Source organism: Pristiophorus japonicus, chromosome 12 (assembly GCF_044704955.1).
Source record: "Pristiophorus japonicus isolate sPriJap1 chromosome 12, sPriJap1.hap1, whole genome shotgun sequence".
In the NCBI taxonomy this organism is placed as follows: Eukaryota; Metazoa; Chordata; class Chondrichthyes; family Pristiophoridae; genus Pristiophorus; species Pristiophorus japonicus.
The window spans coordinates 179,457,415-179,484,707 of NC_091988.1; the positions used below are offsets into that span (position 1 = coordinate 179,457,415).

General features: G+C 45.3%; 1 protein-coding gene across 3 annotated transcripts in view; it reads right to left on the reverse strand.

The window, feature by feature from the left end:
- The window catches only part of ptprt (protein tyrosine phosphatase receptor type T), a 1,564,838-nt gene that overhangs the window by 1,157,607 nt on the left and 379,938 nt on the right, over positions 1 to 27,293 (reverse strand). For all 3 annotated transcript variants that reach the window (XM_070896216.1, XM_070896215.1, XM_070896217.1), the window contains exon 2: positions 7,939 to 8,064. In XM_070896216.1, the coding sequence (XP_070752317.1) occupies positions 7,939 to 8,064 (126 nt within the window). The remainder of the gene's footprint in view (positions 1 to 7,938; positions 8,065 to 27,293) is intronic.

Consider the following 27,293-nt stretch of genomic DNA (forward strand, 5'->3'; position numbering starts at 1 on the left):
ATATAGATTTTTTTTCTGTTTTAATCATGTTAGATTTACTCAGCTAATCTCCTGGAGGGATTAAATGTTTAAGCTGGTGGATGGGGTGCTGATCAAGTGGTCCACTTTGTCCTGGATGGTGTAGAACTTCTTGAATGTTGTTGGAGTGGCACTCATCCAGGTAAGTGGAGAGTATTCCCTCACACTCCTGACTTAGAAACATAGAAACATAGAAAATAGGTGTAGAAGTAGGCCATTCGGCCCTTCTAGCCTGCACCACCATTCAATGAGTTCATGGCTGAACATGCAACTTCAGTACCCCATTCTTGCTTTCTCGCCATACCCCTTGATCCCCCTAGTAGTACCTTGTGCCTTGTAGATGGTGGAAAGGCTTTAGGGAATCAGGAGGTGAGTCACTTGCTGCAGATTACCCAGCCTCTGACCTGCTCTAGTAGCCACAGTAGTTATGTAGCTGGTCCATTTAAGTTTCTGGTCAACCGTGATCCATAGGATGTTAATGGAAATGCCACTGAATGTCAAGGGTATGTAGTTAGACTCACTCCTGTTGGAGATGGCCATTGCTTAGCACTTGTGTGGTGTGAATGTTACTTGCCACTTATCAGCCCAAGCCTGGATGGTGTCAGGACACTGCCCTGAGGAACTCATGCAGCGATGTCCTGGGGCTGAGATGATTAACCTCCAACAATCACAACTATCTTACTTTGTGTTAGCTATAACTCCAGCCACTCTATTTAATCTATTGAATCTACCCTATTTAGCAAGGTGATGGTGTCACACAACTCGATGGAGGATGTTTTCAGTGTGAAGGTGGGACTTCATCTCCACAAACATTGTGCAGTGGTCACTCCTATCAATACCGTCATAGATAGATGCATCTACGACAGGTAGATGAGTGAGGATGAGGTCAAGTAGGTTTTTCCCTCATGTTAGTTCTCTCCCCACCTGCCACAAACCCAGTCTGGCGGCTATATCCTGAGGGCTCGTCCAGCTCAGTCAGTAGTGGTGCTATCAAGCCCCTCCTGGTGATGGACATTGAAGTCCCCTATCCAGAACACATTCTGTGCCCTAGGTATCCTCAGTGATTCTTCCAAGTGGTGTTCCACATGAAGGAGCACCGATTCACCACCTGAGGGAGGGTGGTAATTAGCAGGAGCTTTCTTTGCCCATGGTTGACCTGATGCCGTGAGACTTCATGGGATCTGGAGTCAATGTTGAGGACTCCCAGGGACCCTCCCGACTGACTGTGTACTACTGTGCCACGAACTTTGGTGGGTGTGACTTGCCAGTGGGACAGAACATACCCAGCGACATTGATGTTATAAGTAGTTCTAACATTATTGTTAGTGCTGTTTATATGAGGACACGAATAGTGTCTACATGTGTATTTACTCAACAGGATCCAAATTTTACAACCCAAACCAATCAGGAAACTTAGAGAAACTCCAAATTTTAGTTTTCTAAATAGATGTTGGATTTGACAGAAATGACATGCAAATCTAATGTCTTTTTCAAATATCCAACAAGGTATTACTATCAATGGAAGACCACCATATGGCTTCTTTTCACAATTTTCTTAAAAAGAGAATATAAATTTGTCTGTATCTAAAATATAACGAAGCACTCACATGAGTTTCTTGTAGCTTTCAGCGATGAAAGTAACTAGCTTTGTCTTTTCTTTCTCCTACTTTTCTGAACACATTAGCCAGGAACTTGTGGTCAGGAACTTGCGATCAGCAGCGAAGCGAAAGCGTTTGCTGCTGGGCCCCGAAGTACGCTCGGCACAAGGATCTTGCAACTCCTGGTTCGAGAACTTTGGGTTTTCCAACCTTGAATTTGGTGAAACTTAATGGGGATCCCCTTGTGCGATCTGCTGTGACGGCAACAGGCTGTCTAAGCAGCCAATCAAAAGGCAGAATTCTCACAGACAGCAAACAAGGAAGTGACTGAGCATGGATAATTCTATTTTTTTTTAATAGTTAGAAAGAGCAAAAGAAAGATTGCGGCTCTCACATGGGGAAAGGCAAACTTAAAATAACTTTACACAAACATTAAAAAAAAAATTTTTTTGCAAAGTTTCTTTAAAATGTTAATTTTTAATGAAATGGACAAATTTCACACTGCACAAATTAGTTAGTTTTCAAGGCCCATAACCTTTATTTAGCAATTAATATGCTGTTAAAATCCCAGTTACACCTAATCACTTTGGGTCTAACTTTTAGTGGGGAATTTAACAGCGTACTTACCGCAGCAGTGTCGAAGTTTTCATCAATTTCAATGATTTACAAGATTTCGCTGATTGACAGCTCTGTGGGTGGGGGGAGGGGTGTGTGGGGTGGGTACAGCGCAGCCAGTTTCGGGGGTGGTCATTGACAGGCGCAACTTCGGGATTCCCGCATGCGCTTGCACGTGCGCCAAAGCCCGAAGTTGCGATCAGTTTCAAAGGCTGAATGACTGAACGTTGCCAGTTTGCCGTCATCCTGACTACAAATTCCAGGCCATTGTTCAAAGTTGACACTCTTGAAATCAAGTGTTGGTAACTTCTGTACCTCATTTCCAATTTGGACAAACTGGACTTTGAAGGAAATCAGAACGGTGAGGTGCTTTGGCTGATTTTCCATTCTACTTTTATTTGGTGTTAAAGAAGAAGTAACTGTGTGCAATGCAAACTGTGGATAAGAAACTTCAACTGACTATCCTGGAGTTAGAGCTGGACAATTGTACAACCATATGATTGAAAACTACTACACACAAAGAATGACTCAATTTCATTAAACATGAATTTCTTTGCAACAGGAAAAGGCTATTAGCGAGTCACTACACCAGTATCTACACATGCATTTAGTGGCAGCTTGGGCTGTGATCAGTGCATTGAGGAAAGGAACACATTTTCTTCTACAATCTCATTATTAAACTTAGAACATGGAACCACCTCTCGTTTTGCAGTCTCCACAGTAGCCCTGAGAATATCAAAATTGGGACTGTACTTGTGTATGGTACAGGTGCACCTGCACCTCCACTGGGGAAGCCATGTTTTATGCTGCCCTTCTTGAATTTCAACATTCACAAAATATCTTACAATTTTGCATCTTTTTGAAGTCATTGCCTTGAGAATGCATTATGATTCTAATTCCTTTTCTCTCTCTATAGGTTCATTTCAAGCGCTGAAGAGAGTGTTTGTGGCACCATGGACCCTCACACATCACTGTGCACATCATCTTGCCATTGCACCAGCACAGACTCCAACACCCAGGAGAATGTCAATACTGAATTTGAGGAGCAGGAAAGGAACAGCAAACAGTAGGCTGGGTGAGAGCCCATGTTTCACACGTACTGCATGGACAAGGGATTGGTGTCTTATTGGGTCTACCTTCAGACAAGAATGTGCAGCAGTGCATCTGCAGCATCAGTGCAATCATGTGTGAGGGATTTTTCAAAGGCAGAGTACCACAGAGCAAGTGGCATTGTCTTGGCCATTTTCCAGAGGAACCACAAAGTATGGAAGGAATAACCACAGGACAATGGTTCTACATGTGTATTGTGACTGGTGCCATTAAGATCTTGGGCGCCCATTCACTACCGAATTCGACAGACTAGGTGATTATTTGGAATCATCATCATAGGCAGTCCCTCAAAATCAAGGAAGATTTGCTTCCACTCTAAAAGTGAGTTCTCAGATGACTGAACACTCCAATACGGGAATTACAGTCTCTGTCACAGGTGGAACAGGCAGTCGTTGAAGGAAAGGGTGAGTGGGGAGTCTGGTTTGCCGCACGTGCCTTCCACTGCCTGTGCTTGTTTTCTGCATGCTCTCGGCGATGAGACTCTAGGTGCTCAGCACCCTCCCGGATGCTCTTCCTCCACTTAGGGCGGTCTTTGGCCAGGTGTCAGTGGGGATGTTGCATTATATCAAGGAGGCTTTGACAGTGTCCTTGAAACGTTTCTTCTGCCCACCTGGGGCTCGCTTGCCGTGCAGGAGTTCAGAGTAGAGCGCTTGCTTTGGGAGTCTTGTGTCGGGCATACAGACAATGTGGCCCGCCCAATGGAGCTGGTTGAGTGTGGTCAGTGCTTCGATGCTGGGGATGCTGGCCTAATCACGAACACTGACATTGGTGTGTCTGTCCTCCCAGGGGATTTGCAGGATCTTGCGTAAACATCGTTGGTGATATTTCTCCAGCAATTTGAGGTGTACGATGGCAGGTTTAATCCACACCAGAGAGAACATATCGACTGTCATGCAGATTCATTCCTTGTTATTTAACTCAAATAAAATAAATGGGTAAGTGCACATTAAATTAGCGGATAGTATGGGACAGCATTAAACCTTGATCCAATATTGGAAACAGTTAATTTGTGGACAAATAAGACAAAGCAGGTGTTTAGAGTTTAAATGCCTAAAATTACAATGAATTTTATTCATAAGTTATGCGCGAATTAAAATATAATTAGACATTTCATTGCAGAACTTGAACAAAAAGTTCTGCAATAGTGCCTATGGAATATCCCGTGCAAAGAGCTGACAAAATCCAGGCACACAGTACGATCTCAGGGATATCACTTTTGTTGTTTGTAGCCCATGAGTTGAGCTCATTTCCATGGGTCCCTGGAAAATTGGCCATATTAGGTTTCACTTGGAATATAGCTTAAATTTAATCTAAAATGCATAAAGTAGCAAACACGGGGTGGGGGGGCTGGTATGGAGGGGGTGGGGGGGGGTGAAGATTCCTTTTGTGTCTCGAATGAAACTAGAATTTACTGAGAGATCTTCTGTTGGTGTCCTTAGAGAGATTTCAATATAATTGCCTAGCTTTCAAATGTAAGGCTTCTGCACAAACCAGATGCCTACATGTTATCCAACTGGATTTGTAGGAGCAGTACAAATTTACTAGAAACAAAAATTAATATGGAACAATTACTATATAGAAACTTGTAAGGAATTTGTAGGTGCTTTGGTACTGCACAATCGTGAAATAGTTTTATTTGTTAAAAATGTATCAGCCATAACACTAACTTCCTATTTCTTTAGGACAGTAGATTTTACATTAATTATATTCATTAGAGTTACAAAAGCGCTGAAATTAAACTGTTGGATACGAGCATACAAATGCTTAACATACTCATCTGAAATTCCTGTCTGCGCTATTTTAGCAAAGGTATTATCCATTTATTTTAAATGAGTTAACATCTCTGTTAAAATAGCAGGGAAAGGAATTTCAGACAAAAGCTTGAGTTTGAATGCTAGTATCCCATAACATATCAGTAGCAAAATCCTCATGAAAATGTGTATGGCAATTCTATTTTGTGAACTAGTGAAATAAATCACATCAAAACATGTCGGACCTGAAATTGCAGTCGGAGGCTTCCTGCAGGCGAATGCCTCCGAACCGCAAGTAAAATCCGTACTTACCCGATAGCCCCGGACCTACGAAGACTCATGGTCTTGGCCCTCTACACGCACACCTGTATAAAAGGTCCATGTATTCCGGGGTACATGCGGTTTGCAAGTGACTCTGGGATCACGTAGGACATCTCAACCAATCACAAAGTGGGATTCCTATTATCCCATTTACGTATGGACTCCCCATAAGCATAATAGGAATCACATAAAAGATACATTTTCACACAACATAACTAAAAATAAATAATCACGTTTTAAATTAATTAAAATACAGGTTGAACCTCCTTTATCCGGAACCCTCGTTACCTGGCTAAGAGATTTTTCTGGACAAGGGGTGGTCATGTTAAATTGGATGAAACAGGTACTGAGCAAGGGGATAGCCGGGGTGGCTAGCTTGGGGCTGGGAGTGCGGCAGAGAGATCATGAGGCGGGGGTGCATGTGGATCTTGGGATCAGACCAGCAATTACGGGAGTCGGCAGCGAGGAAGGACTTCAATTTGTTCATGTTGGAGTTCTGCGCATACGCCACCCAGTGGCCGGGAACGGTTCTGGACGAGGGGTGGTTCTGGATAAGGGAGTTCAGAATAAGGAAAATTCAACCTGTACAATTTAATTAAACATGTAAAACAAAAATTTAATTTTTTGAAAAATAAATGTAAACATTTTTAAAGGGGCCAAAAATAACCTAAACTAACTTTAAAGGTTTTTGAATGTTTAAAGGAATTTAAAACATTTATTTTAATATTTATTTAAACCCTTAGCTGGTAAAAGAAGGCCTTATGCCTCCACTAGTAAGTTCACACCAGGATGGCTGTTGTGAAAGGCCTGGGGAAGAGGAAAAATTGGATCGGGAGCTGTCCGATTTAAAACAAAAAAAATGTCAACTAATGGAGCCGATGCATGGTAACACCTTGGGGGCATTTGCACAGGGCCCTTCTCTCTTTTTGGCCTGAGGCCTCGTATGTCACTATCTAAACATTGGACGCTGGGCTCCCACATGCCGCGTTCAAAGAGTGCAAATGGTGGGAGACCAGACAACGGCCATGTTACCTTCATCGGCACATCTTTAGAAAGCACCTTCTCATATGTGGGTCAGCGTAATTTCTCCCAAGCAGATAGACCACTGGAAAACAGCGGGGAGCTGGCGAATGTAGGGTATCATGGTCTCACGGTGCTTTTTACCTCTGCCCTTCTCCAATCTGCTGAAAAATCAGCGGTAAAACAGAAAATGCCTCGACCTATGGCCCTATTTCCCAAGCAATAATGGTCTGACAAGGACTCTATCAGCTTTAACTCGAGAGCAGATGATAAAACAGTTTATTCCATTGGTGCAAATATAAATTAATCATTTGTCTGCTCAGTGAATTATCCCTTAATGGTCTAATTCCACACCATATTTCAAGCTATCACACACAGCATGTATGGAATACGACAACATGACAGGACATTAGAGCATTATTTTATTCGTGTAAAAAGCAGCAATAACTCAAAAGTGACACAAGTAAAGTTAGCAATCTTTCATACCAATAAACAAACTTCAGTAATGGACTGTCAACTGTGTATTTAATCTGTATTATTGTCAAGTAAATATTATTGTTCTAATGCAAGTCGACACTGAAGTCAGATATCGTGGCGGCAAAGTCTTTTTTGCAAGAGATTTATACAAACGTGTTTTTGAATCTATTACTGCTAGTACACCTGATGTTATAATAGCCTTGATTATGATTCTGCTCCCAGAGTAATAATTTTCTTTTAAAAAATGTTGCTTTATTTACGTTTAACGTTTCACCAAATGTCATCCATGTGTGTAATAGATTATGCATATTATCAGTGTCAGGCATACCTGTACCTAGAACATTGCAGCTAGGAGTCCTTACTAGTTGTCTTATTAAAAAGAAATGTTTAGAAGCTGGATGCAATACCAGCTATAATAGTAAAGGGCGACAGGTGCCAAAAGGTGATTCTGTTCCATGATTTATTACAAAGGACTCAAATTACTCCATGTTAAAGTGCATCTGCCCATCTGTATACCTCTACACAGGAAATGAACACACAGCAGAAGTTGTTACTGACTTTGACAAATTAATCTGGCTGTGAGTTTGAAGTTAACATTGAAAAAAAAACCATTGACTGACATTAGCTGCTGAACCGTAACTATAATACAATGCATGTTCACAGAGGCTGTATTCAAGCCTCATTATAGTCTGCTGCCAGTGCACCTTATTGCACGATACCAGGTGAAAGACAAAACTTAACAGTATGTCATATTGCCTCTCAATTCACCGAGTTCTCAGATGAATAATGTGATATTTCGACAGGACACAGTTGAAAGTTGTAATTTTGGCTTGGAATATGCGAGCAGTGACATCTGTGATTGTTAACTTTATATTTCTGTATGCAGTATTTTCTGGATGTTTATTGTAAGAATGCATTTCTCATGCCTAAAAATAGCAAATCCTCACCAATAGAAAAGGCACTGACAGATTCTGTATCATGTCAGCAGCAGGAGCTTGTTTTATCAGGCTGTTGCCAGTTTTGCTCACCTGTTGGCACAGATGGGTCTATAGATGGCTTTTCCCATGTGTTAATTTGCTCCCAGGTGAATCCATTGGTCCCAAGAGACAGGATGTATCCACAGCTGCTGTAATGTTCATCAAATGAGCAACTGCCTAAAGAAAAATAATTGAGAAAATAGCATGAGTAACAAAAGTGTGCATGATTACCCATACATTCACATCAGTGGCTTCTGTACAAAAACAGATAATAAGCTTCAAGTTCATTAACCATAACATGGACCTCGGGGCTTGGCAACATTGACTAGAAAGGCCTTTAAAACATGTTTGTTTATGCTTTGCCTTTTAATAGACGATAATTGCTTTGGTCAAGCACAATTGTATCTATCATGACATTTGCATTGGTGGAAAACCAAAATACGTAAAATCTAAAGTTAATGATCAATTTGAAAACTAATGGGCAAACGGCAGGAAAAATGATTAGAATAGGCATTCATTGTGTATTCTGGGGGTGAAAATTTTGACTGTGCTGTGCAATTAAAATTTATATCATCTCACTGTAATAGAATTATTGGTATCTTTACTATCTTATATTTCATGCAAGTAAGAAATGTACAAAATCCAGCTGAAGGAAATAGGGAATATAGATTAACTTAAACAAATAGGGAAAACACAGACCACACTCCATGGTGAGATTTTCTTTTCATACTTTAAAAAGAATACTTTGATTTAAAGTCATAGTTAGAAGCACATTGTATCCAGGAGCTGTTGAAACTGATCTTGCTCCAGTTACCAGAGAAAGGACATACATATGCTTTGTGCTCTCACACAAACACAACGCAGCTTTATCACACATTGCAAACACAGTTCACAGTGAAACTACTTAACATGCACATAGAGAGAAAGAAAGAACGAACTTGAATTTATATAGCGCCTTTCTCAACTTCAGGACATCCCAAAGTGCTTTATAGCCAATGAAGAATTTTTGAAGTGTAGTCACTGTTGTATCATAGAATTATAGAAATTTACAGCACGGAAGGCGGCCATTCAGCTCATTGTGTCCATGCCGGCCGACAAAGAGCTATCTAGTCTAATCCCACTTTCCAGCTCTTGGTCCATAACCTTGTAGGTTACGGCATTTTTAAATGTGGTGAGGGTTTCTGCCTCTACCACCCTTTCAGGCAGTGAGTTCCAGACCCCCACCATCCTCTGGGTGAATAAAACTCCCCTCAAATCCCCTCTAAACCTCCTACCATTAACTTTAAATCTATGCCCACTGGTTGTTGATCCCTCTGCTAAGGGAAATAAGTCCTTCCTAGCCAATCTATCTAGGCCCCTCATTATTTTATACATCTAAATAAGGTCTCCTCTCAGCCTCCTCTGTTCCAAAGAAAACAACCACAGTCTATCCAATCTTTCCTCATAGCTAAAATTCTCCAGTCCAGGTAGCATCCTCGTAAATCTCCTCTGTACCCTCTCTAGTGCAATCACATCCTTCATGTAATGTGGTGACCACAATTGCACACAGTACTTTAGCTGTGGCCTAACTAATATTTTATACAGTTCAAGCATAACCTCCCGACTCTTGTATTCTATGCCTCGGCTAATAAAAGCATGTATTCCTTATGCCTTCTTAACCACCTTATCTACCTGGCTTACTACCTTCAGGGATCTGTGGACATGCACTCAAAGGTCCCTCTGTTCCTCTACACTTCTTAGTGTCCTACCATTTATTGTGTATTCCCTTTGCCTTGTTAGCCCTCCCCAAATGCATCACCTCACACTTCTCCGGATTGAATTCCATTTGTCACTGTTCTGCCCACCTGACCAATTCATTGATATCTTCCTGCAGTCTACAGCTTTCTTCTTCATTATCAAACAGCCAATTTTTGTATCATCTGCAAACTTCGTAATCAAATCCCCTATATTCAAGTCTAATTCATTGATATATACCACAAAAAGCAAGGGCTAGTACAGAGTACTAGTTGTAACGTAAAGAAATGTAGCAGCCAATATGTGCATAGCCAGGTTCCACAAGCAAGAATGAGATAAGGACCAGATCATCTGTATTTTTTTAGTGATGTCGATTGATGGATAAATATTGGCCAGAACACCGGGAAGAACTCCCCTGGCTCTTCTTCGAATAGTGCCATGGGATCTTTTACATATAGCTGAGCTGGCAGATGGAGCTTTGTTTTAATGTTTCATCGAAAGACGGAACCTCAAATAGTGCAGCACTCCCTCGTGTCAGCCTTGATTATGTGCTGAAGTCTCTAGAGTGGGACTTGAAACCAGAAGCTGCTGAATTAATAATCGTTACCCATGGGAGAAAAACTGCTCAACCAGCAACAGATTGACGCAAGGCTTTAACATGCTACACAATGTTAAAATCCTTTCTCAATATTCAGCTGACAGTTCATTACCCAAACCTTTTAAAGTCATGAGAAGGACTCCAGTGGTGACATACATTCCCAATGTGATACCCTAAATGTTCCCAATGATGTTTTCGATTCCAATGTGCATAAAATAAGAGTCTCATATTGAGATCAGCTGATGAGCACTTATATCATAGTCAACATGCTTTCAGAAGTAATAAGTTATGTGTAACAAATCTACTATAATCATTTGAAGAGGTAACTAGATTAGTGGATAAGTATCATCGAAGTGCACTTCAATTTTCTGAAGGAATTTGTCAAACTTTGTGATGAGAGATTATTCATGAGGATTAAGACTCTTAGGATAGAGCCCAAATTATCCAGAATAGTAAAAATTGGCTTCACAACAATAAATGGTGCTAAGTATAAAGTGCTTTGCCTGAGAGGCAATAAGTGGTAGTGGAGCACAGGATCTGACCTCGGTCTCCTATTATTGGGCCCAACTTTGTCCCCAGGGTTAGAACGGCGCACCTCCATGAGGTGCGCCAACTTTTTAGAACTGAAACGGCACCTATTATTTACCTTCATATTCTCCCCGCAGTCCGGTCGATCCAGGCCCTTGGCACAGCGCAGCAGAATGAGTGGAGGGCGGAGCCAGGTCCCAGCACTGAAAACAGTGCCGGGACCTCTGCACATGTGCACTAGAGTGTGCGTGCATGTGCAGTAGCTCCTCGCAGCCCGAATCTCTGCAGGCTGTGTAGGAGGGGCCCGAAGCACACCGCCGCTAGCCCTGGCCAAATAGTCTCCCCCAATGACGCGTTCATGTGAGCAGGCCCCCAATGGCCCTAGCAGCATTATTTCAATGGCTGTACCTACGTGAGGGTGCATGCTTTGATTTAAAAGTATCTTGAATATTTTATGACAAGATTGGGATCTTTACAGCATAACTTGCCGAAGGCATTATTGTGAACCAGCACGTCAAAGGCAGGAGATGCTCGGCAACAGGGTTAATGTGCGTGTGGGGCACATGAAGCATTCAGAGAGCGGGGACAGCTTCATTCGGCGTGTGAAAGTGAAGAAACAGGCCAAGAGAGGGGGAAGCCGATGGGGACCTGGCTCGAGCTCAATTACCAAGCTGGCTGAGGCCAGAAAAGCAAACTTTGAACGAACCAAGGCAAACAATTAACAGCTGCTGGCACCAATCCAATATCGCTCTGTGGCGTTATTTTGTTGACCATATCGAATACATTTCGTGCGTGTGTGTGTCTCTCTCTATCTCAAAAGATCCCCCCTCCCGTTAAGATGCCACGTTCACCACCCACCATCCCCAGCCCCCTCCAGCCTGCTGCGTTGAGCCTTCTCCCTCCCTCCCGCCCCCCCCCCCCTGCTCAGATGCCGCATTCTCCCTCCCCTATCCCAGGCCGAAGGGACTCCCGCCTCTCTCTCTCTCCCTCTCTCTCTCTTTCCCCACCCTCTCTCCCTCCTCTTGAGTGCCAGCCACTGCCGAGTTTAGTTGAAGGTAGGATTTACTTCAGTTCTTTATTTGTTAATTTAATTACTTACTTCAGTTCTTTATTTTTTATTGAATGCTTATTATTTTTGTGCTTTGTTTGGTGCTTGAAATGTAGTTAGTGCGCCGATTCCTTAACTCTAGGTAAGGTTTTCCTGTGTGGACAGAAGTGGCGACATCCACTGGCCTAAGTTAGTTTGGAACAACTAATTACTGGCCAAACTCACTCAAATGGACAAAACAGGCATAAGTGGCTGGGAACGCCCCCTTTTGACAAAAAACGAAACTAATAAAAAACCTAACTAACTCACTTACACTGACGCAAATTAAATGGCCAGAATTGCAACTAAAAAGATACTCCAGAAAAATCAAGTGGCTCAAAAAAAAACGGACCAACTCCTGGGGAAATTTGAGCCCATAGAAACAAGACTTTAGAAAGATTACAAATAAGATCTAGGGAAGCAGGTTATTTAGTTTGGACATTGAGCACAGGTTCACAGGCCTTGAGCAAGATTGAAGAATCACGTTTTGTTTCTCTCCAGATTAGTGAATTAGTGAAGCAGACACTCGGAAAAATTAATTATTTCTGGGCCGATTGAGTTTCTCTTTAAGGGTATCAATCAATAGCTGTTAAGAAAGGGGATGGAGGGTCTCTAGAATATTAATGTCTGACTTACATGGGGGATTAGAAAGACGTGTAGAAATTCTGGTCCTGTCAGAATGTGCCATGATGACCGTATCCCAAATGCTGGGGGTCCCGAAATTCACAGTCCCGGGAAGGACCGTTACTGCCCGTTTGTGGTGGCCATTCATCAAAAGCAAATGGCCACCGCTTTGGGCTTAACTGGCCGCCCCGACATAGATGCGGCCAGGGAGGTTTTGCAGCGGTGTGGGCCACCGCCGTGATCGACCGACTCTTGCAGTGGCGTGGAGCTTGGGGCAGTAATAACACGGTAAAAGTGCGCACCACACCCGCTCTGCCCCCGGACCCATTTTCACCGTTAAGAAGCCGGCCCTTTGGCTGACGGTGCTCCCGCCAGCTTTTAGGGCCGGTGCAGAGTGCCAGAGATCTCGGGGCCGGTTTAACTCGATGACAGCAGCTGAGTCGGCAACGGAGAAGTCCAGTAAGAGATCATCTGGGGGAGATCAGCAAACTCCGGACAGGGCGAGATCCCGGAGCCAGTTCCGTATTGCTCAGCAACAAGTCCAGGAGCCTCTTCAATGGACCGGAGGAGATCAGCACAGAATCTGCACTCAAGAGAAGGGAGAGGGAAAGGGAGAGAGGGTGGGGAAAGAGAGAGAGAGAGAGACGGGGTGAGGGAGGGAGTGAGAGAGAGAGAGAAAAAGTGAGAGAGAGGGGGGGGGGGGGGGGATGAGAGGGAGGGTGAGAGGGAAAGGGAGATAAAGAGAAAGGAGAGAGATAGAAGTGAGGAAAGGGAATGAGAAACAGAAAGAGAAAATTTGATTGGGAGAGAGAGAAATAGGAATAAAGAGAAAAATGGAAAAATAATGAGAGAGAGATCCTGAGATTCACAGAGAGAAAACGTGATACACTCATAATAAAGGGGGGAACTGAGTACTGTGTGTAATGAGCAAGTGTGACCTTAGCTCCTTTAATAAGATTCCAGAGTACAGGTACCTTGTGGGTGACCTGCTTATATACTGTGCTCCCAAGGGTCCTCTGGTGGTCAGGTGTCATGCAGGTTACAAAGGGTTAAATACATAACAAAACTGAAATCTCAATCCAGGAGCTCAGACTGGAAATGTCGCCCCAGCTCAGTATTCCGCGTGGTAACAAATGGGAATCTGTTCAACCTCCACCACCCCCAGGCTCGATCCAAGGTCATCCCATCCTCTGTCATCGAACTACATTACGCAGATGACACTTGCGTCTGTGCACACTCGGAGGCCAAACTTCAAGCCATCGTCAACACCTCCACTGAGACGTGTAAAAGCATAGTCCTTACACTAAACATCCGTAAGACAAAGTCCTCCACCAACCTGACCCTGCCACACAGCACTGTCCGCCAGTTATCAAAATCTACGGTGAGGCCTGTCAGCAAGGGCAGGCATCAATGACAAGGTCCAACACCACCTTCAGCGTGCCAGCGCAGCCTTCGGTCGCCTAAGGAAGAGAGTGTTTGAAGACAAGGACCTCAAATCTGGCACCAAGCTTATGGTCTGCAGGGCAGTAGTGATACCCGCCCTCCTATATGGCTCAGAGACATGGACCATGTACAGCAAACACCTTAAAGCACTGGAGAAGTACCACCAACGTTGTCTGCCAAGATCCTGCAAATCCATTGGGAGGACATACGCACCAACATCAGTGTGCTTGCCCAGGCCAACTTCCCCAGCATTGAAGCACTAACTACGCTCGATCAGCTCTACTGGGTGGGCCACATCGTCCGCATGCCCGGCAAGAGACTCCCAAAGCAAGAGCTCTTCTTGGAACTCCTACACTGCAAGCAAGCCCCAGGTGGGCAAAGGAAACACTTCAAGGACACCCTCAAAGCCTCCTTGATAAAGTGCAACATCCTCACCGCCACCTGGGCATCCCTGGCCCAAGACCGCCCAAAGTGGAGGAAGAGCATCCGGGAGGGTGCTGAGCACCTCGAGTCTCATCATGGAAAGCAACCAGAAACCAAGTGCAGACAGCGGAAGGAGCGTGCGTCAGCCCAGGCTCCCCACCCACCCTTTCCTTCAACCACTGTTTGCCCCACCTGTGACAGAGACTGTAGGTCCTGCATTGGACCCTTCAGTCACCTGAGAACTCACTATTAGAATGGAAGACAGTCATCCTCGACTCCAAGGGACTGCCTATGATGATGATGATGATGACCTCACATTATACATCTGCCCAAATATAGGTACGAAAAATAAAGATTTAATACACAATCAATATAGCTACAAACAACTACCAGAACAATAAACAGTGCAGAAAAATAACAAACATCATTCACCATCAGTGTGTATTTCCTTATAACCCCTCTTACGCGTGCCTAACCTGTGACTTCGCCTCAGTGTCTCCCCTGTGGCTGACTCATGGGTGTAGGAAGGCTGCTCTCTTCCCTGTGTGGAAGCTGCCGATGTCCTTCTAGGATGATGTCGAGCAGCTTTGGGCCTGGAAGGGCTGGCTGGAGACTGGTCAACACCCTCCTGGGAGGGTTGAGTCTGGCTTGGTTCGGGCGTGGCCTTGCGGGGAGGCACTGGTGGAGTAACAGGTCCGGGGCCAGGAATGCTGCGAGCCGGAGGGAGCGCATCATCTGTATCCTGGCCCGAGGAGCCGGAGTAACTCACCAGGGCCGGCACAATACCACCACCACCAATCTGAGGGAGCTCAGGTCGGTGGTGTGGCACCACACCGGAAGGTCCCCCGTGGCTCGTAGTGGACCCAGCTGCGAAAGCAACACTGAGGTCTCGGGGTGGGGGGGGGAGGATTCCAACTGAGACTGCATACGAGCAGCCAAAGTCTGAAAGCCACTTGATATGACAGCATTTAGGCGCTCTGTCAACTCTTGCGGCCATCCTCTCCAAAGCAGCACCGATACATTTATTCCCTCGTGTCGGTGCTGCAATTGCAGCCGAAGGGTAAATTTCCCGTGGGAATAATGCCCCAATTAAGACTGCAAATTTCAGCTTTGCAGGGTTAATAAGATTGGAACACTTTCTTGTGGTCAAAAAGCTGAATTTGGATCCAATGGCCGCCGGAAAAAAGGCCTTAACACCACCAGCTTTCTGGCTGCACTGAATTTCAGCTCCCAGATCATTTAATTATTAATGGTGGGTGCCCACACCACTAGCAACACTACTGGGACCATGCTGGATTTTACAGTGGTGCATTGCTCGTTTGTTAGGGATGGCACAGTCTGATCTGACCCAATCATCCATCACTATTGCTCTCTTGCAGGTGTGCACCATACATGAAGAGGAAACACATTTCTTTGGTATGCATTGCTATTTGAATATGGCATTGTGGGGCCCAAATAAGGCCCTACATGGCGAATAAGTCTGCTTCATGCATGTATATTGATCATACATGAGGTACAACTGGTGGAAGCTCTGGGGTGCCAGGGATGTCGCCATGTGTGCCCACAGAAGAGACACCAAGATGGGCAGAAGTACCCATCTCCACTCGGTCAGAGGTTCTTGGCGGAGTGAATTACGGGAGGAAACCCAGCCTTCTGGCCCAACCTCCTTGCCTTCCACTCTAACTCCGCCAGATTCTCACCCGATCAAAGATCGGAATTTCCAGGAGCGGGTTCAAACACTTACATCCTGAAAATCCTAAAGTCAGCGAGAGTGCTTCGCAGCATAATAGCAGTTGGCGAAGGAGGGCGGGGGAGGAATGGAAAGAGACTGTAATTTTTGACCAACAGGATTGCACCCCTTTCCGGCCCCTAGGCCTCGCTTTGGGAGGGGGCAAAATAATATTCCTGTTCACAAATAGGCAGGTATGTTATAAAACAACGGAGGAAATACAGATGACAGAAGAACATAGAAACATAGAAGCATAGAAAATAGGTGCAGGAGTAGGCCATTCGGCCCTTCGAGCCTGCACTGCCATTCAATGAGTTCATGGCTGAACATGCAACTTCAGTACCCCATTCCAGCTTTCTCGCCATACCCCTTGATCCCCCTAGTAGTAAGGACTACATCTAACTCCTTTTTGAATATATTTAGTGAATTGGCCTCAACAACTTTCTGTGGTAGAGAATTCCACAGGTTCACCACTCTCTGGGTGAAGAGGTTTCTCCTCATCTCGGTTCTAAATGTCTTACCCCTTATCCTTAGACTGTGATCCCTGGTTCTGAACTTCCCCCAACATTGGGAACATTCTTCCTGCATCTAACCTGTCTAAACCCGTCAGAATTTTAAACGTTTCTAAGAGATCCCCTCTCATTCTTCTGAACTCCAGTGAATACAAGCCCAGTTGATCCAGTCTTTCTTGATATGTCAGTCCCGCCATCCTGGGAATCAGTCTGGTGAACCTTCGCTGCACTCCCTCAATAGCAAGAATGGAAAGATTGACATGATAGGTCCAAGTCAGCATGGATTTGTGAAAGGGAAATCATGCTTGACAAATCTTCTGGAATTTTTTGAGGATGTTTCCAGTAGAGTGGACAAGGGAGAACCAGTTGATGTGGTATATTTGGACTTTCAGAAGGCGTTCGACAAGGTCCCACACAAGAGATTGATGTGCAAAGTTAGAGCACATGGGATTGGGGGTAGTGTACTGACATGGATTGAGAACTGGTTGTCAGACAGGAAGCAAAGAGTAGGAGTAAATGGGTACTTTTCAGAATGGCAGGCAGTGACTAGTGGGGTACCGCAAGGTTCTGTGCTGGGGCCCCAGCTGTTTACACTGTACATTAATGATTTAGATAAGGGGATTAAATGTAGTATCTCCAAATTTGCGGATGACACTAAGTTGGGTGGCAGTGTGAGCTGCGAGGAGGATGCTGTGAGGCTGCAGAGCGATTTGGATAGGTTAGGTGAGTGGGCAAATGCATGGCAGATGAAGTATAATATGGATAAATGTGAGGTTATCCACTTTGGTGGTAAAAACAGAGAGACAGACTATTATCTGAATGGTGACAGATTAGAAAAAGGCGAAGAGACCTGGGTGTCATGGTACATCAGTCATTGAAGGTTGGCATGCAGGTGCAGCAGGCGGTTAAGAAAGCAAATGGCATGTTGGCCTTCATAGCAAGGGGATTTGAGTACAGGGGCAGGGAGGTGTTGCTACAGTTGTACAGGGCCTTGGTGAGGCCACACCTGGAGTATTGTGTACAGTTTTGGTCTCCTAACCTGAGGAAGGACATTCTTGCTATTGAGGGAGTGCAGCGAAGGTTCACCAGACTGATTCCCGGGATGGCGGGACTGACCTATCAAGAAAGACTGGATCAACTGGGCTTGTATTCATTGGAGTTCAGAAGAATGAGAGGGGACCTCATAGAAACATTTAAAATTCTGACGGGGTTAAACAGGTTAGATGCAGGAAGAATGTTCCCAATGTTGAGGAAGTCCAGAACCAGAGGTCACAGTCTAAGGATAAGGGGTAAGCCATTTAGGACCGAGATGCGGAGGAACTTCTTCACCCAGAGAGTGGTGAACCTGTGGAATTCTCTACCACAGAAAGTTGTTGAGGCCAATTCACTAAATATATTCAAAAAGGAGTTAGATGAGGTCCTTACTACTAGGGGGATCAAGGGGTATGGCGAGAAAGCAGGAATGGGGTACTGAAGTTGAATGTTCAGCCATGAACTCATTGAATGGCGGTGCAGGCTAGAAAGGCCGAATGGCCTACTCCTGCACCTATTTTCTATGTTTCTATGTTTCTATGTCCTTCCTCAAGTTAGGAGACCAAAACTGTACACAATACTCCAGGTGTGGCCTCACCAAAGCCCTGTAACTGTAGTAACACCTCACTCCACCTGTACTCAAATCCCCTTGCTATGAAGGCCAACATGCCATTTGCTTTCTTAAACGCCTGCTGTACCTGCATGCCAACCTTCAATGACTGATGTACCATGACACCCACGTCTCGTTGCACCTCCCCTTTTCCTCATCTGTCACCATTCAGATAATAGTCTGTCTCTCTGTTTTTACCACCAAAGTGGATAACCTCACATTTATCCACATTATACTTCATCTGCCACGCATTTTCCCACTCACCTAACCTATCCCAGTCACTCTGCAGCCTCATAGCATCCTGCTCGCAGCTCACACTGCCACCCAACTTAGTGCCATCCGCAAATTTGGAGATACTACATTTAATCCCCTCGTTTAAATCATTAATGTACAATGTAAACAGCTGGGGCCCCAGCACACAACCTTGCGGTACCCCACTAGTCACTGCCTGCCATTCTGAAAAGTACCCATTTACTCCTACTCTTTGCTTCCTGTCTGCCAACCAGTTCTCAATCCACGTCAGCACACTACCCTCAATCCCATGTGCTTTAACTTTGCACATTAATCTCTTGTGTGGGACCTTGTCGAAAGCCTTCTGAAAGTCCAAATACACCACATCAACTGGTTCTCCCTTGTCCACTCTACTGGAAACATCTTCAAAAAATTCAAGATTTGTCAAGCATGATTTCCCTTTCACAAATCCATGCTGACTTGGACCTATCATGTCACCTCTTTCCAAATGCGCTGCTATGACATCTTAATAATTGATTCCATCATTTTACCCACTACCGATGTCAGGCTGACCGGTCTATAATTCCCTGTTTTCTCTCTCCCTCCTTTTTTAAAAAGTGAGGTTACATTGGCTACCCTCCACTCCATAGGAACTGATCCAGAGTCTATGGAATGTTGGAAAATGACTGTCAATGCATCCACTATTTCCAAGGCCACCTCCTTAAGTACTCTGGGATGCAGACCATCAGGCCCTGGGGATTTATTGGCCTTCAATCTCATCAATTTCCCCAACATAATTTCCAGACTAATAAGGATTTCCCTCAGTTCCTCCTTCTTACTAGACCCTCTGACCCCTTTTATATCTGGAAGGTTGTTTGTGTCCTCCTTAGTGAATACCGAACCAAAGTACTTGTTCAATTGGTCTGCCATTTCTTTGTTCCCCATTATAAATTCACCTGATTCTGACTGCAAGGGACCTACATTTGTTTTTACTAACCTTTTTCTCTTTACATATCTATAGAAGTTTTTTGCAGTCCGTCTTAATGTTCCCTGCAAGCTTCCTCTCGTACTCTATTTTCCCTGCCCTAATCAAACCCTTTGTCCTCCTCTGCTGAGTTCTAAATTTCTCCCAGTCCCCAGATTCGCTGCTACTTCTGGCCAATTTGTATGACATATTTCCTTCAGTTCTGTCCGTAGCAAATCTGCATGCCAAGGATGCCCAAGAATGCCTGCTGTCCTGTGTTATGGTGGTGGGTGGAGTTTGAAAATTTTGAAATCAAGGTTTGCAATGCAATTGCCGGCAGTAGAAGCCAGCAGTCAATTTAGAAAATATTTTCAGACGGCTCTGGATGCAATGGTAAGGTGCTGCAGTGAAATCTGTCTCTCACCTGCCAGGCAGTTCCCTAGTTGCGCTGAAAATGAGGTGGGCACCCAGCCAAGCTATTTAAATATTTAAAATAGGCTATTTCCCCAATTTCCATCAGCAGTGGCTGGGTGGACGTTCTGCTCTGCTCAGATCTTCTGCTCAAACCTCCCCATGATTTGTTGGGCCCTTGGGTGAGTGGGGGAGGGAAGAGTCATGCACGTGCAGTGGAAGCAGTTGGCTCAATGAGTCGTTATTAGCCATAAAATATTTTTCATTAAAGCAATTAGAATTAATTCACACAACACATCTGGATGAATCATTGCAAAGAAAATCCAAGTACATATCTGATCATTGATTTTTATTCTGCGATTATGATAATTATAAAGCTGTGATCTCTCTCTCAGTATAGATAAAGGTGTTTTTCTATGATATGATTACACCCTCATCTCCTCTGATCTCTTAATTGCTTTCCTGTTTTGATGTTATTATAGGTACTGATCTATTTTCCTTGTTACATATTTGTACTATACTTGAATTATGTGCAATTTGTACTCTTGCCAAGGAGGAGTCATTAAATCCTTTTAGGAGTATTCCATCTATTAGTGTAGAACTAAGCAATATAAATATGTACATAATTGACTGGGTGCATTACATAACTAATACAAGTCTTTTAATTTCAGTGCACATGCACATCTTGGATGCTTTATAAACGTACCTTAAAAAGTAATGGCAATTGAAAAGCACATGACCAGCCATTTCAAAGTTACATCTTTTGTCTTTTAATTTTTCTTCGCAGGTAATTACATTAGCAACCTCCACACGGATATAGTGTTGGCTATTATGCTAAAATCTATTATACAGTATGTAATGTATGTACATAAGGTCTGCCCACCACCAGGGGGGCACTACCGTCAGAGGTCCTAGGGTCATAGGTACACTCGTGCTGGGCCCGGCATATATCCTGAACTTCACCTTTGTATCTTCACTTCTGGAAGCCATTAAAGACTGACCAGGTTACACCTAGTCACTGGCTCACAGTATGGAGTTCATTGTATCATTTCATACACGACAACTGGCGACGAGGCAAATACGAACTCACGCAAAAGTATGGCGAGCACAGCACGATCACGTACTGTTGGAATTCTCGAGAGATTCAATGAGGGAGAGGATTGGGGAGATTTCACGGATCGTCTTGACCAGTATTTCATGGCAAATGACCTAAACAAAGATAAGGATGCAGAGAAGTGCAGGGCAGTTCTTCTCACCGTCTATGGCCCCACGATCTATGCACTCATCAAGAATCTGCTCTCACCCACTCTTCCTGCAGAAAAGGATTACAAAGAACTGTGTGCTCTAGTTCGGGAGCACCTTTAGCCCACGGAAGGAATTCTCATATCCAGATATTGCTTCAATACGCACGTTCGTCCAGACGGCCAGGACATAGCAGCATTTGTTGCCGACCTGCGATGTCTTGCAGGGCCTTGCAAATTTGGGCCTGTGTTGGAAGACATGCTGTGTGACTTTTTCGGGATTGGGGTCAACCACGAGGCGATCTTAAGTAACCTGCTGGCTGTGGAGATGCCGGACCTCAGCAAGGTCATCACCATCGCCCAGGCTTGCATGTCCACGCAGAAAAGCACAAAGCAAATATCGCGACAAAACAGGAACTCCACAGCAAGTACTGTGTACAAAATTGTATTGACAGCTGGCAGAGCTGCATAAGGCAGGGCCTACTCAACTGCATATGCAAGAACGGGAGCCACTCAAAGCCCGCCATTGGGCGCAAATCCGAGCTCAACGTGTTGGCATTGCGGGGGCAATCATCGACCTCATCAGTGCCGCTTCAGGTGGTATGTATGCAGAGGGTATGCGAAGACGGGGCATCTTCAGTGGACGTGTCCACACCAGAGCAAGTGAGCTGCAACACACCAAGTGGATGATAATCAATTCAGCGTGGATTTAGCTATGCAGCCCGAGGCATTTGAGAGCTCCGAGGAGGAAGTGTATAGCGTACGTGCAATCCTAACAAAGAGCCAACCAATAATGATGGAGGTAAAATTAAATGGCGTGCAGGTATCCATGGAAATAGACACGGGTGCGAGTCAATCGATAATGAGCCAAAGGACTTTCGAAAAGCTGTGGGAGACGAAGGCAGAGAGACCCAAGCTGAGTCCGATAAATGCAAAGTTGTGTACCTACACCAAAGAGCTCATACCAGTGATCGGTAGTGCAGCAAGAGGAGTGTCGTACGAGGGAGCGGTTCATGATCTACTGTTATGGATTATCCCGGGCAACGGCCCATCGTTATTTGGCAGGAGTTGGCTCAAGAAAATAAAATGGAAATGGTATGATATCAAAGCTTTGTCATCAGCAGATGATGATTTGTGTGCTCAAGTGTTGAGCAAATTTCCCTCACTGTTTGAACCGGGAATTGGCAGCTTCAAGGAAGCCAAGGTGCAGATTCACCTCGGCTGATGACCTGTTTGCAACCAAATTGGATCGAACATCGGCCTACATGACAAAGGAACTGGTTGAATCATCAAAGAAACTTATCTGTCACAAAGCCAGGGAGGTCCTGCACATGATGAGAGAAAAGGTCAAGCTCGAATTGGACAGGCTACAACGTGAGGTGGTCCTCACCGGTTGAATTTAATGAATGGGCTAGTCCCATTGTTCCGGTGTTAAAGAGCGACGGCATGGTCAGGATTTGTGGAGACTACAAGGTCACGATCAACCGAGTTTCGAAACAAGATCAGTACCCGCCACCGAAAGCTGATGACCTGTTTGCAACCAAATTGGATCGAACATCGGCCTACATGACAAAGGAACTGGTTGAATCATCAAAGAAACTTACGTGCATCAACACTCAAAAAGGACTGTTTATTTACAACAGGTACCCTTTTTTCATTTGTACGGCAGCAGCCATATTTCAGAGAAACATGGAGAGCCTATTGAAATCTGTCCCCATGACCGTGGTATTCCAAGACGACATCCTAGTTACAGGTCGTGACACTGCCAAGCACCTGCACAATCTGGAAGAGGTTCTGCGTTGTCTGGACAAAGTGGGACTAAGGCTGAAACATTTGAAGTGCGTTTTCATGGCACCAGAGGTCGAATTTCTTGGATGAAAGATTGCTGCAGACGGAATCAGGCCTACAGACGCAAAAACAGAGGCTATCAAAAATGCACCCAGGCCCCAGAATGTGACAGAGCTGCATTCGTTCCTGGGTCTTCTCAACTACTTCGGTAACTTCTTACCCAAATTGAGCACAGTATTCGAGCCTTTGCATATGCTGCTCAGGAAAAGAGACGACTGGGTGAGGGGTGAACTTCAAGACAGAGCCTTTCAGAAGACTAGAAATCTGTTGTGTTCCCACAAGCTACTGTTACTGCATGACCCATGCAAGTATCTAATTTTGACCTGTGATGCATCGTCCTATGGGGTCGGCTGCGTACTCCAGCAAGCCAATGAGTCAGGAAAACTACAACGGTTTGCATACACGTCTCGAAGCCTGTCCTCAGGCGGCCGAAGGCTGCACTAGCGCACTGGGGGTGGTGTTGGCTCTCGTCATCAATGCCTGCTCTTGTTGATAGGAGGCTCCCGAGATATGGGAAGTGGTCCACATTGTCCAGGGCCGCGCCGTGGATCTTGATGACTGGGGGACAGTGCTGTGCGGTAAGGACAGGCTGGTGGAGGACTTTGTCTTGGTGATGTTTAGCGTAAGGCCCATGCTTTCATACGCCGCAGTAAATACCTCGACTATGACCTGGAGTTCAGCCTCTGTATGCGCAGACGCAGGCGTCGTCCACATACTGCAGCTCGACGACAGAGGTTGGTGTGGTCTTGGACCTGGCCTGGAGACGGCGCAGGTTAAACAGCTTCCCACTGGTTCTGTAGTTTAGTTCCACTCCAGTGGGGAGCTTGTCGACTGTGAGATGGAGCATTCCAGCGAGGAAGATTGAGAAGAGGGATGGGGCAATGACGCAGCCCTGTTTGACCCCAATCCGGACGTGGAATAGGTCTGTAATGGATCCGTTGGTAAGGATCACGGCCTGCATGTCACCGTGGAGCAAGCGGAGGATGGTGACGGACTTTTGGGAGCATCCGAAATGGAGGAGGACACTCCATCGACCCTCACAGTAGGGAGCACTTCGAAGATCTCCTCAACTGAGACTCTGCCTTTGACTCGCGTGTTCTCGACTCCATCCGCAGCATGCTACTCGCCACCACCTCAGTAAAACCCCAACATTGCATGAGGTAGAAAAAGCCATAAGACAGCTTAAGAACAACAAGGCTTCGGGAGCGGATGGAATCACTGCTGAGGCACTGAAATATGGCGGAGAGGCACTACTGGCACGAATACATGACCTTATCTCTCTCATCTGGAGGGAGGAGAGCATGCCGGGAGTTCTCAGAGATGCAGTGATCGTGACCATCTTTAAAAAAGGGGACAAGTCCGACTGCGGCAACTACAGAGGAAACTCCGTTATCAGCCACCGGGAACGTCGTCGCTCGAGTCCTCCTCAACCGTCTTCTCCCTGTGGCTGAGGAGCTCCTCCCGGAGTCACAGTGCGGATTTAGTCCCCTACGAGGTACAATGGACATGATTTTTGCAGCGCAACAGCTGCAGGAAAATGCAGAGAACAGCGCCAGCCCTTATACATGGCCTTCTTCGACCTTACAAAGGCCTTTGACACTGTCAACTGCGAGGGTCTATGGAGCATCCTCCTCCGTTTCGGATGCCCCCAAATGTTCGTCACAACCGGACTATTGTAATACCAGTTATACAGGTTACTGCCCCCGAGAGAAAGTGCAGCACAAAATATCGGGTTGCACATCCTCTCGTGGACGGGAGCAGGACGCAAAGCCTCCATGAAGTTCGCAGAGATACGCGGTGGGACGTGTAGCACTGGCACGTAGACAGTGCCATCCCCTTCATTAAAGGGGAGGGCCAAGTTGCCCACTCTGTGGGCAGGAAACGGGGCCATCCCTGGATCACCAGGGCACAGGGTACTGTGGCAGCAGTCCCGGCAAACAAGCAGAGTGCCGGGCTGCAAGATCGCGGCACGGACCTCGCGATCTACTATTGAGAGGGCCGCGAAAGGCAAGTCGGCCATTTTTATTTCCTTCACCACATCCCCTTTAATTTTCATCCCGCGAGCAGCCTGCAGTCCGGTACATGGACCCTGACATCGCCCACGGGGGCTTCAGGGGTGCTATCAGATTTTCATTCCGAGGCAAAAACGGGTCACTGCGCATGGTGAAGACGTCTACATCGCTGGCACAGGGGAGCAGGGCGCTCCTGGTTATCGCCGCCACTAAAAGTCATTTGCGTCCCGTGAGAATGGGAGGTGCAAACACCCGAAATTTCCCCCCAAAATCTTGTGTTAACTTTATCCACCAGAATTACAGGCACATGCACGAAAACCCAGAACTTGCGATCTGTCAAGAATCCTCTTGACAGATCCTCCGCATCCCCCAGAAATTGACATTCACTGGCGCAGAGTTGGGCTATTTGTCCAACTATTGCCCAGGAAATGCCAATGAACTATTATACCTGGTAAAAGCATGCAAAGGGCCTTCTTTTACCAGGATAGAATTTAAATAAATATTCAAATATATATTTTTTAATTATTTAAACATAAAAAACTTTAAAATTAGTTAAAAGTTATTTTTAGCCCCTTTTTAAATGATTAAAAAAAATTAAATGACATTTTTGTTTTTAATGATAAATTAAATTGTATTTTAATTAATTTTAAACGTGTAATTATTTTTTTATTTCAGTGTTGTGTACATGTATTTTTGGGGTAATTCCTATTAAGCTTATGAGGATTCCATTTGTAAATAGGTTCTCATAATCATAATGGGAATCCACTTTGATTGGTTGGGCCGGCCCACGTAATCCCAGGGACGCTTGTGAACATCACGTGCCCCTGGGACGTGTGGGTGCCTACGCAGGCCTACGCGAGAGGTCCAGAAGCAGAGTCTCCATGGATCCAGGGCCATCAGGTAGGTTCGTAGTTTTATTGCGATTCAGAGGCATTCGTCTGCGGGAACTCATGATCTCAAATTCAGGCCCATTATGCTTTGTTTACTTCAGTGGAATTGTAAAAGGGTGGGGTGGGGGAACTCAACCTCCACCCAAAACAAGCCTAATGTCAGCAGAGCATTTGCTTTGCCCACCCAAGAGCCAACATTGGGAGACCCCAATGATTTAGGCTTTGGGCCCGAGCAAGAAATTGGCCAGTTTCGATACTGGGCAGGCCAGCATGTTGGGTAAGGGGTGGGGGTAGAGCTGATCCCAGAGGGCGGGGGTGGGGGGGGGGGGGGGGGGGGAGTCCAGTAGTGGGTTGAAGTAGGCTACATTATTTTTGTGGAGCTGGGAGGAGCAGGACTGCTCCTGCTGGCCCCACAAAAATCATCCCCTCAATAAATCTTTAGAGGTGCCTTTCAGCTGCTCATCATCACCATCATCATCATAGGCAGTCTCTCAAAATCGAAGAAGACTTGCTTCCACTCTAAAAGTGAGTTCTTAGGTGACTGAACAGTCCAATAAGGGAATTACAGTCTTTGTCACAGGTGGGACAGACAGTGGTTGAGGGAAGGGGTGATGGGGAGTCTGGTTTGTCGCACGCTTCTTCCGCTGCCTGCGCCTGGTTTCTGCATGCTCTCGGCGATGAGATTCGAGGTGCTCAGCGCCCTCCCGGATGCTCTTCCTCGACTTAGGGCGGTCTTTGGCCAGGGACTCCCAGGTGTCAGTGGAGATGTTGCATTTAATCAAGGGGGCTTTGAGGGTGTCCTCGAAACGTTTCCTCTGCCTACCTGGGGCTCACAACGGTGTGCAACGGCCACCTCACGTTAAAAGAACTCATGCACAGGCATCTTCCACCCTTCAAAATGAAGCTGCTCACTGCCTAACCAATACATGTTCTGCCCATTTGTTTCGTGAAAATTACAAATGGGGTCCTACAATCAGTGTATGACGCTGATTTGCATATTTAAGCAGCCTTGCACCCAAAACATGAGGGCAGACTGTTTAACCATTTACAGGCCCATCTGAAATTTGCATCAGACGGGGCCTGGGCGTCAGTGGGCAGCTGATGTGCCTCAGACCTGCCTGTGATTTTTAAACTCTGGGCTGTGAGAAACAAGCAGCCGGACGTTGAAAATCACCCCCAAAGATTCTTTCCTGAAAATTATATCCTGCCACAAAATATATATATTTTTTCAGCCTGGTACCTGATTCATCATCGTGCTGAAGAGTCCGAACTAAACGACTAAAAAATACACATCAGTAATTTACATTTACTCGATATGGAGTTCAAATTCTTTCCCTGTGGGAACACATCACAGTTCTTAAGTCCCAAGAACTTGGGCACTGGTGACAATTGAGAAGGCCTAGAATTGCTCAAGTGTGCAAAGAGGTACCAACTAAACCATGTAGCTTACCAACAAAAAACACTGGCAAACTTCCCACTACTCATCCAG